The sequence below is a fragment of the Opisthorchis viverrini genome (assembly GCF_000715545.1).
Source record: "Opisthorchis viverrini unplaced genomic scaffold opera_v5_137, whole genome shotgun sequence".
Taxonomy (NCBI): Eukaryota; Metazoa; Platyhelminthes; class Trematoda; order Opisthorchiida; family Opisthorchiidae; genus Opisthorchis; species Opisthorchis viverrini.
The window spans coordinates 517,183-528,855 of record NW_008751790.1 but is presented as its reverse complement, the minus strand read 5'-3'; the positions used below and the strand labels follow the sequence as shown (position 1 = coordinate 528,855).

At 46.6% G+C, this 11,673-nt stretch overlaps 1 protein-coding gene across 1 annotated transcript in view; it reads right to left on the bottom strand.

Moving 5' to 3' along the window:
- The window catches only part of T265_06456 (hypothetical protein), a gene marked incomplete at both ends in the record, with an annotated part of 58,287 nt that overhangs the window by 43,899 nt on the left and 2,715 nt on the right, over nt 1–11,673 (bottom strand). Inside the window, 2 exons of the mRNA XM_009171724.1 lie at nt 9,209–9,367; nt 9,403–9,988. Coding sequence (XP_009169988.1) covers nt 9,209–9,367; nt 9,403–9,988 — 745 coding nt within the window. The remainder of the gene's footprint in view (nt 1–9,208; nt 9,368–9,402; nt 9,989–11,673) is intronic.

Below are 11,673 nucleotides of genomic sequence, written 5' to 3'. Positions count from 1 at the left end.
CCAAATGCAAGCAAACAGGTCGGACAGGCGCTGACTGAGGACTTCACCCCCATCTTTGAACAGTGCAGGTGGAAGGTCATCCGGACCGGGAGCTCGGTGCCGCTTGAGAGAACATATGCAGTCGTAAACCGCCGAGGCCGTAGGTGGTTCCACGTTCACCATCCAGGGTTGTACTTCGCCTGTGGGCTCTAGATGAGTGCCAGCTGGTGGTCACGACAGTTGTTGTTCGAAGTATTCAGCCCACCGGTCGATGTGTTCTTTATTCGAGATGGTCACTCCCTTCTGATTCCTGGTGGTTTCCGAGGCCCCGTCGCGCGGATCGACTGAAATAATCTTCGGACTTTAACGGCTTTCTGGGCCTCTTCCATTAGCTTGGCTTTCTGTGTCCACCACACTTCCCGGTAGCTTGCCCGCTGACTTTCACTTGTCGTTTGATAATTCTTCGCACCGGGTTATGTTCGGGACTGGCTGTGTTCCAAAACGACAGGCGCCATCGGTAACTGATGGCAATGTGGTCGATTTCAGTTTGTGGCCGGTCTGCCGTTGGAGGACACCATGTGGCCAGACCAGTTCGGCTATTTCGGAAGTTAGCACTGCATAAAACAGCCTACGATCAGCACACAGCTGAAGAAATCGTTCCCCATTGTCCGTACGTACCGAGTCCAATCCATGTCGACCTTCTTATTGAGTCTCAGATGCACTAAGCCTGTCCACTTGTGCATTCGTATCTCCGGTAAACACCACCATGTCTGAGCTTTAAGCTCGCCGCAGCAGGGCATTCAGGGCGTCATAAAAACTGTCTTTGACGGCGTCGGAGCTACAGTCAGTTGGGGAGTAGGCAGACACGATATATAGGCATCTAACAACTTGCCGCTTGTGAGACTCCTTCACAGCCGTTGCCAGACGAACCGCACAGAGGCGACTATCAACAGGTATCCAGTCAGGTAAGGATACTTCCATCCAGTGACTTAGCACGATACCAACCCCTGTACATCCCGCCGCAGCAGCCTCTGGATTACCAGAGGTGCGCAGCCGGAAGCGAGTGGAGATTGACGGAGCAGTTAGCTCAATCACTGTGCTTGCATCTTCAATTCTCGTTTGAGACACAGCACACTCAAAAGTCTGAACAACAGTGTAAACGGAGGACGTAAGGTTACGTTCGGGGACCCTGCCCCTAGCCTCTGATTCGAGAGCCTGAACCGCGAGACAGCGGTTGTTAGGGTTTGCTTGTGGGGCCCTTCCCGTAGTCAGTCTGACCGATTTGGCTGAAGGGGGCGGCCTGGCCCGAGGGCGCAGGGCATTACTGTCTCACTCAGCTGGGACGAGATGGCTCAAGTGAGTAGAGCGCGAATTTACTGACCGGAAGATTCGTGGTTCAAACCCGACCTCTGCCTCTCGACTTCCCCTATCAAGATTTGGGCGACCTGGCAGTATCCTAGCCCTCGTGCTTCCTTCGGGTAGCATGGCAGCTAGGTACCGGAAAAGTGTTACAGCTGAACGACCTAGTGAAGCTGCGCACAGGTGTCTTTTGAGCAGTGCCGGACGCTTTGGTTTAAAAAATATTTGAACCGTATTGAATAACACCCGGTGATCACGGTCAACCGTTTGGCGATCGAAGTGTGCGGATTTTGGGGCCGACCTTTTCCAACCCGTCCTTCCTCGGTGAAATGCAGCATCGATGCTTCCATAAATATGGACATGCTGTCCACTGCTATCGCAGAGGACAGTACGAATGTACCTCCAGACCGTCTCGTGACACGATTACTCGCAGTACGTGGACTCGCTCCTCTTCGTCGGGCTGCTCCCCGTTGACCCTCCTGGCATGGTTGAACTTTTGGGAACTGAGTTCCAACCAGCATAGCCCGCAGAATCATTGCAGCACTGAAGCCCGACCATCACGAAAAGGTGATAGCTTTGGGTGGGGACCAAAGCTAAATCCAGTGGTTTGATAAGGACGTCTTAGTTTCGCCGAGGATGGAGGTTTCGCCATCGCGTATGACCTAGTAAACCTCGCTCCAATGATATCTCCTAAATCCCGTCTCCAGGTAAACAACAGAGAAGTTCCTGCCGACTTCCCCAATCGAGGGTCTTCCAGTTGTTAAGACAGACGTGCATGGTTTGCGTTCACAGGCAAAGTGAAAAAAGCGGAGAACATGCCCATGATTAAAGCCAACAATGGTCCATCAACAACCAGTAACAACCTAGTCCAGTGAGATCCCGGTCGGTTTCACTGACGGATAGTGGGGCGAGATATCCACCGTTCGGAAGTCATTACTGTAAACCCTACCATCAGTACACGGCTGAACATTTGTTGGTATGTGTCAGATATACCAAGCGTTTCCTACTAGCCACCTGCATATAAGACGATCAACAACGACATACACCATGCCCAACGTCCACGCACGCCATCAGCAACCTCCCTCCACACGCACTCGGTTCCACACTCCCATTAATTTGTTCGCGATTTCGGGTTTCGTTTTCCGCTGTAAATGCTCATGAACCTCTTGAACAGAAGTCCATGAGTACCATTCGTTGTTTGTATTCACATACATGTGGGCGCGTAACAGTTTATGGGGGATTCCAAAAAAAACTTTCCTACAAGCAGTCGTATCCGAAAAGGATGCCCTTTTCGTTGAATTTCGTTTTTCGAGGCCATGAGAGCACTGGAAGGTCTTTAAAATCTTTGTGTATAGATCTCGCCGAGCGAGAACCTAGTCAACCTGGAATATGCGGAACATTGTTCTCACTCCTGAGGCGAGAAAAATACTAGAAAAAGACTTACCGAAGCTTCCCATCCACAGAGCTAGTTGCAGGACGTACAACCTTCTAGCATGCCTTTGAGAACTCAGGGAGTGACATTGGAGTTCGTGGAACACTATGCGTATCTTTGAAGTTGTATTACCTCTGACGCTAGTGTGACAGACGAGGTGAACGCAAGAATCTCTTAGGCCGGAATTCCTTTTGCCACTTCGCACCACTTTTGATGCCAGAAAGGAATCTCATCGGGTGTCAGAGGACGCACACATCAGATTAAATTGCGGGCGGTATTTTTGTACAACTGCGAGACTTGGTGAATTTGGGCGGAGGGTCTGAGACATCGTCAAGTTGTCATGAATATTCTTTGTGCTCACCTTATCGTTTTGTATTAACCATGCTTTCGCCTTCATTTTCAGCTTATGTACGTCTATTCTTAGACAAGTAAACCGCCATTCATTATACGCCATTCATTCTTGTTCTCGCGCTCAATCAGAATCGATATTCTATTCGTAACAATTTACTTGTCTAAGAATACAATGGACCCGTTGCTGCGACCCAAGTGTTTCGACGCAGATCCTAATTCTCCAGACGCAACAACGCGTTGGAATCATTGGTTCCGAACCTTCCAAACGTTTCTGGGCACTGTCGAATCGCCCAATCTAAATAAACTCGAAACTCTGATCCATTTTGTGGATGCACCTGTATACGTTTATATCGCTGACTGTCCAGATTACGAATCAGCTATCAGTGCACTTGAAAAGTTGTACGTTCGTCCAAAGAATATAATTTATGCTCGCCATCTTCTACAAACTTGCAAACAAGACACCAGTCAAGATGTTGATCAGTTTGTTCAGAGGCTTAAATCCTTGGCCAAAAATTGTGATTTCAAGGCGGTGTCCGCCATTGACCATCAAAACGAAAGTGTACGCGATGCTCTAATCAACGGACTTCAGTCTACTACCATCAGAGAACGACTTCTAGCTCAAAACGAACTCACTCTCGATGAAGCTCATGAATTGGCCAGGTCATTAGAATTGGCCCACAAACAAGCTCAGTCATACTCACATAACCAGGCGATATCATTTTCTGCGGCTGCAGCACCTTTACAGACATCTACAGTTATCCCTTCACACTCAAACTCCCCTGATTCTACACCCTATCTCTCGTCAATCAGTTCTCAGATATGTTACTTTTGTGGTCGTTCCAGACATCCACGGTCAAAGTGCCCCGCAAGAGAAGCAGTTTGTAAATCATGTGGCAAAACAGGCCATTTTCAGCGTGTTTGTCGATCCAAATCTGTAAAGTGTCACTCAAATTGCACAACGGATTCGGCCTTATCTTCCCTGTTGACTGCTGCGGCCCCGAACTGCTTGTCTCGCACGGTGACCAGCATAAAGGTGAACGGGATATCGCTTCAGGCCCTCATAGACACAGGAAGTTCGAGCAGTTACATATCTCCTTTGGTGGTTGGTAAACATGGCTGGAAGGTATATGCTAACAATTCTGTGATTACCATGGCATCTACCTCTCTGACGTGTTCAACTAGAGGCTACTGCTACGCATCCATCGATTACAGGGGCACCGTTTACAAAAAGATCAAACTATTGGTATTACCCAATCTATGTGCTGACCTGCTGCTAGGCCATGACTTCCTTGGTCTACATAACAAAGTTGAAATCACATTCGGTGGGGACCGAGGTCCATTCACCCTCTGCGGTCTACCTGCTGCTGCGGTCGAGTCACCTCCTCTTTTTGCTAACCTCTCACCCGACTGCAAGCCTGTTGCTACAAAATCGCGACGTTATAATCCGGACGATGAACAATTTATCCGCTGTGAAGTTAATCGACTATTGGATGAAGGTATAATCGAACCTTCGAGTTCTCCATGGAGGGCTCAAGTACTGGTCACGAAAAATTCAAACCACAAAAGACGCATGGTAGTGGACTACAGTCAAACCATTAATCGGTTCACATACCTAGACGCGTATCCGTTACCGCGACTGGATAAAATGATCGAAGAAATTTCCCGTCATACTGTCTTTAGCACCTTAGACCTATTGAGTGCTTACCATCAAGTTCCAATCAGTGAGCAAGATAAACCGTATACGGCTTTTGAAGCATGCGGAGAGCTGTTTCAGTTCCGTCGTATTCCTTTCGGTGTAACCAACGGAGTAGCATGTTTTCAACGTACTATTGACCAAATAATCAAGTCTGAGAACCTAAGTAGCACCTACGCTTACATCGACAACGTCACTATTTGTGGGACTACCCAAAGTGAGCATGACCAGAACCTCAAATCTTTCTTTGAAGTAATAAGAAAATATGGAATTACCCTTAACTGTAAGAAAAGCATCATAGCAGCCAAACAAATACGCCTTCTGGGCTACGAAGTCTCTAAAGGAATTATCAAACCAGATCCTGAACGAATGAAACCTATTCGTGAACTCCCTCATCCACATGACGCTAAATCCCAACAACGTGTTGTTGGTATGTTTGCTTATTATTCGCAATGGATACCATGCTTCTCTGACAAAATCAGTGTGCTTGTCAGAAATAAGACTTTCCCCTTACCGGAGCGTGTGCAACAGTCTTTCAAAAATTTAAAGAAGGAGTTAGAGAACGCCATGGTTGTGACAGTCGACTACAACGCACCATTGGTTGTCGAGACTGACGCCTCAGACATAGCCATTGCTGCATCTCTGACTCAGAACGGCCAACCGGTGGCCTTCTTTTCTAGAACACTGACACCGAGCGAAAAGAATCACTCTGCTATTGAGAAGGAGGCATACGCCATCGTTGAATCTATCCGTAAATGGAAGCATTATCTCTTCGGGAAGCACTTCAAGCTTATCACTGACCAGCGGTCAGTTTCCTTTATGTATGGTTCGTCGCAGAAAAGTAAGATAAAAAATGATAAAATTCAGCGATGGAAAATGGAACTTTCCGCTTTTAGCTACGATGTGAGCTACAGACCTGGAAAAGACAATCTGGTTGCTGACACCTTATCGCGTAACCTATGCGCCAATGTGATCGGCAATGATAAATTAAAAGAAATTCACGATTCCTTGTGCCATCCTGGAATCACTCGAATGCACCACTTTGTTCTTTCCAAAAACCTGCCGTTCTCTCTCCAAGATGTCAAGGACATCACCACAAAGTGTACGGTTTGCGCCGCCATCAAACCGCAGTTTTACAAACCACCCCCCGCTACGCTCATCAAAGCGACCCAACCATTTGAACGAATTAGCATCGATTTTAAAGGACCTCTACCTTCTGTTACTCGAAACCGGTATCTCCTTACCATCGTTGACGAGTTTTCTCGTTTTCCGTTTGCCTTTCCCTGCGTAGATACATGTGCGTCTACAGTTATTAAATGTCTGTGTGAGTTATTCTCTTTGTTTGGCATGCCTGCATATGTACATTCGGATCGTGGCTCGTCATTCATATCTGACGAACTGTCCACATTCCTACATGACAGGGGAGTTTGCACCAGCCGAACAACTTCTTATAATCCCCAGGGGAACGGGCAAGTCGAACGCCTCAACGGAACACTCTGGAACGCAATCCAGCTTAGACTCAAGACGAAAGGCCTCCAAATCTGTCACTGGGAGTCGGCTCTACCGGATGCCCTCCACTCTATACGGTCCCTTCTCTGCGTCTCCACGAATGTTACTCCACATGAACGGATATTCCGGTTTGAACGCCGGTCATCCTGTGGTTTATCTATACCGACTTGGCTCACTGTTCCAGGACCTGTTTTACTGAGGAGATTTGACCGTGCCTCAAAGTATGAGCCCGTCGTTGAGGAAGTCCAATTAATAAATAGCAATCCACATTACGCCCGTGTTCGTTTTCCCGGCGGGAAAGAAAGCACTGTATCCGTCCGCCATCTCGCTCCTTGTGGTGATCACACACATGTCAACGATCCCACGCGTACCTCACCCAATGAAGACAATGGTGTTCATGCACCCCCTCTATCTGACTTGCACACGCCTCCGCTCAATAACATTGGAGATGATATTGATCGTACTTCAGTCTCACCCCCGTGCCCCGGCAATGCACCTGCATCTCCAGATACATATGACCCTAGCATCTCTGATTTAGCCAGGCTCCAGCAGCGTACACGGCCCTACGTTTTAAGAAATCGAGAAGCCTAACCACACTCACTATTACTCATTAGATTTTTACAATCATTCATCCAATACCTGTACCCAATTTATCCCTCTACACACAATCCAACGGCCAGGGTGAATGTCATGAATATTCTTTGTGCTCACATTATCGTTTTGTATTAACCATGCTTTCGCCTTCATTTTCAGCTTATGTACGTCTATTCTTAGACAAGTAAACCGCCATTCATTATACGCATTCTTTTCTTGTTCTCGCGCTCAATCAGAATCGATACTCTATTCGTAACACAAGTGATTAAACACCGATGCCTCAGATGTCTCACCCAGTAAATTCTCAATCAGAATCGATACTCTATTCGTAACACAAGTGATTAAACACCGATGCCTCAGATGTCTCACTGGAACCAGTAAATTCGAAAGGAGATGAGCAGAAGAGTTTTTGGTGAGATAAAGGGTACTCGCTTCACAGAATACATCCAGTACTGCAACCTAAGACGGCTGGGTAACGTGCTTTGCGTGACGAGTTACCGCGTATCGAAATGAGCACTGCTTTCCGAGCCAAATTTATAGTACCGGAAACCTAGAAAGGGACGGAGGTTGACATGGCAGAAAGGAATAAAGGACCTAACGACAAGTTTGCGCCCTTGGTAGTGTTCCTCTTCCAGGATGGGGTCCACATAACCCATCCTGTAATGGGCTGGGGAAAATGAACGGTATAGGGGCTAATCTATATCAGTGACATTTATGCTGATTGTCTGACTGAGGTCCGGAAGTGTAGGCACCTTGGACGTTTGTGGTAAGCTAGACTTTGGTCCTCCTCCTTTCCTCATTGTATTTTTCGACTATTAGGCTTTATTGATATAAGTTGACCTGACTGAACGGCAGAGCTGACGTCTGAAGGTCCTAGAGTTTGTCCTTGTTAGCATCAATTGGGACAAGCACAAATGATGATCAAACTACGTAACTTGTATTGCGAACGTTGGTGACCACAGTCGGCCTCAGATCACAAGTGCCGTTTTGGACGCCTATTACGATGCACAAGAGACGTCGATTTCCAGAAATAAAATATGGGCATCATTCCAACTGATAGACATCGGAAGTTCGCCAGCGCACAATCACATCAGGTTAAGTAGGCGAAGGTATAAGTCATCACCATCATCATCATTGACAGTAACACACCAGTAATACATATTGGCGCTTAACTGCCATACAAACATAAAGAGAAACTATAATAGAGACTAGGAAGTAAGGGAAGGGACCTATTAGGAAGAAGCCTTATGTCCTTAGGAAAAGTGATCAAGGATAAGGGATGGCGCAAGTGGTTTGAGCACGAATCTATTGAGCAGAAGGTCCTGGTTCGAACCCGACCTCTGTCCCCCGACTTCCCCTGTCTAGGCTTGGGCAAACTGGCAGTATCCCAGCCCTCGTGCTTCCTTCGGGTAGCATGGCAGCAAGGCACCGGAAGGTGTTACAGCTAAGAGATAAGGTAACTGCACTTTTGGATAGTGCTAAACCAAATAAATCTGAGCATCAAATTGGAGTAGGAGGCCCTCAGCGTCATCAATCCAGCGTCCATTGCGAACCTCGCCCGACCTAAGCCCAGCGCATGACAGACGAACTTTGGCTAGGCAGTCCAGCTAGGAAAATACAGCGCGCACGCCACTGAAGTCAGTTGCGCGAAATTTCTTTCAGGGCTTCCAACCACCTGCAATCAGCATTGCGTGGGCCTTAGCCAAGGCGCGAAGATCCCACAGCATCGTTTGGTAGCCGCCCTCATTTTGTCACCAGGTCATGATATATCCCCAACGAATCTGTCGCCCACAATCGCTCGGAACAGAAAACAACGCTGTCTTCAGTGATGAGAAGGTTGGAGGCACAGGAGGTGCGTAACACTAATCACTCGGCCAATCTGGAAAAACCTGTCCAAAAGTTTATTAAGCGATCGCTTCAGATTCAGCCTGGTGGCTAAGCGATGGGTTATAGAAGTGTAGATAGGGTCATGCAATGAAAAAGATAACTACATCATGGACAATGTAAATCAGGGTGTGTTGCACTGAGGTGAGCTGTGTGGCCTAAGCTGTGACGAGGCCTGCAACAGCTCTCACATGAGCACCACTGAATTGGTGATTGAGCTACAATTCTGGGAATGATCTGAAGCCAAACTGGAACACAATGTGGACCGATTCGTTCATTTTCTTTGTTGGTTAAATTGCACCAGACATAAGAATGGTTACTACGGGTCTTGCCCCAAATAGGCAAGGAAAAAACATGTGGTTGTTAGCACATGAGTAGTATTAAATTGACAATGTCACAAAGCTCACCTGCTGGTTGAATTCATTTTGCTGTTTCACGCGCACCATTTGGTTACGTATAAAACCGATCTTTTTGTTGGCGTTCTCGCATTGTCGCTTAGCTTCTTCTAAGACATCTCGAGGTCCCATTTTATACCGCTCAACCAGGCGCTGTGCGCCACTTCGAACCTGTTTGGGTAAGTTTTAACGAAAGTTCTTCCCACCTGCAATTCAATATCCAGCGCCTTTTGGAGTTCTGCGACCTGATCTCTCACCAGTCTTTCGCTTCCTGAGGTTGTACTTGAGGTGTTAACACCACCAGTACTAGAAGAGGAGTGTTTTAGATAGAGCAGAGACGTCTCCAAATCTCCGATATCTTGCGTGAGGTCCTGAACCTCTTCATTTATACTCTTAACGACATCAGTTGTTGCGACCTTGCTGGAACGCTTCTCAGTCGCTGAATCTCTCGGATGACCTAAGCTAGACGCCCCACCATATTCAGTAATTGGCCGCTGACTGCTCACACGAGCGCCTTCGATTTTGTGAACACCAGCCTTCATCTTGTACAACTTCTGAAGACGTGTCTTTTTAGAGTCCAGAACCTTTTTGAGCTCATCCAGAAGAGTGCCATAATCTAACTTCGGGTCAATACTGTATAACACAGCGAGCTCCCGCGCGTACGCATCATGCTCCTGCAAAGAAACACCTGATAAGCCACATATAAACTTACCATCCTGAGGACGCGCTGCGGTATGCACTTTGTGGAACCACTGGGACTGGTTCTTCAATGGGAGAGTTAGTGGATAATGTCTGTGGATGCAGAGAGTAAAAACCTCATTAGCCGGGACCCGGCAAACAAAGCAACACATTCACCAACACTTATGGGAAATCAACTAAAATACTGTCAAACACCATTCTCCTCGAGAGTCTCAGGCATTCCGTAGCCCGAGTGAAGCTGCCGGAGGCATCAATATCTTGGTCACTAAACGGACAGTCACAAGTGGGTGTAATTCATCCCGGAAGGGTCTCCAACCCCCTCTCCCTCTATCAACGGTAACGAATCATCGGTACTAAATACTGATGTGCTGTCTATCGTGAAATGTATATATTACATGATAGTCGCGACATACAAGTAAAAAGATGAAGAAATTGCAGTATCATCACGTGCGGGATCTACAGCTTGAGTCCAGCAGCAGAGATGAGCGAAAATCCAGAATATGCAGAACGGTGGCCCTCGGGTTACTAGTGCGTCTGTCCTGTGTCACACGCCTCAGTCACAGAACATAGCGCCTTCTCGAAGGCCTTGCTCCAACAGTTTTCATGCATGTAAAACAGGGAGAACCACGAACAACAGTCGAAAGTGCAGGGTAACAAACAACACCAACACTCACAAAAACCAATCGAACCGGCAGCCGGCGTAAACCCCAGCGAGCACCAATTAAGCATCCGCCAACTAGTTCAGTTCAATTCAATGCGGAATTGGCGGCAAAAACAAATAGATCTATAGGTCCAGCAGGTCATACAAGGACAGGAGCCGGAGGATTTCAAATTCAGAGCGATGATGCGGGATGCGTGAAAGAGAAGAGCGATCACTGAAGGATGATTGGAGCGCAAAAAATTGACCGACCAAAACTGCCACAAATAGAAGAAAACATGGACAGCGCCGATTAAGTATTACTTGTTGAACAATTAAGGAAGCACGATCTCGGTGATCCACGCCAACGGCGGGAAACACGGGTAGCAAACCACGATAAAAAGTGTAAATAATGCGGTGTTCCTTTTCCAGCAGTGTAGTAGTATATGTAGATTTATGCGTTCTTCGTCCGCCGTGGTGTTTTGTACCTTTGTTTTACTTCCATTATAACACTACGTATTTCATCAATTGCATAATCGTTTTTTGTTTAAATACGAAAAACTACATAAACGCGCACTTGTACAATTTCACAGAATACAAGTGTGGTCACGTGCTTCGACGCTCTCTTCTGATTTCGCTCGCGCTTGCAGCGGTCATTCGCGAGTCTCATGTACTAACTCTGGTACCAAAACATTTCAAACATCTTCGGAATCTATTATGCGTGGGAACTGTTCAGAAGAAGGCCTCTGGACCAACATAATTGGATTATTGTTTATTCGCTGACCTGGGCCAACGACGAACTATTTTAAAGGGAACAATTGTTAGTGAGTCTGTACCATCTGATCTCTTTATTTTTGTATACCAAAACTAGCTTAATTATTTTTATTTCTTTGCCACACACTCCTGGTAAACTAACTTATTGTGTAACCAGACCACTACACCACCTATCTGCCTACCTTTTTTATTCTGTCAGTTTCTATATGTTTCGCTGTGTATGAACCATTATATTATTGATATCCTGTTGTACGTCTTAGTTTTATGTGGATCCTTTCAATGTTTCGCTGCAGTCGATATTCGTTTTTTACTCAGTATAAACCAAAATTATTGGACTTATTAATGCTAATATCTATACGTATATCAG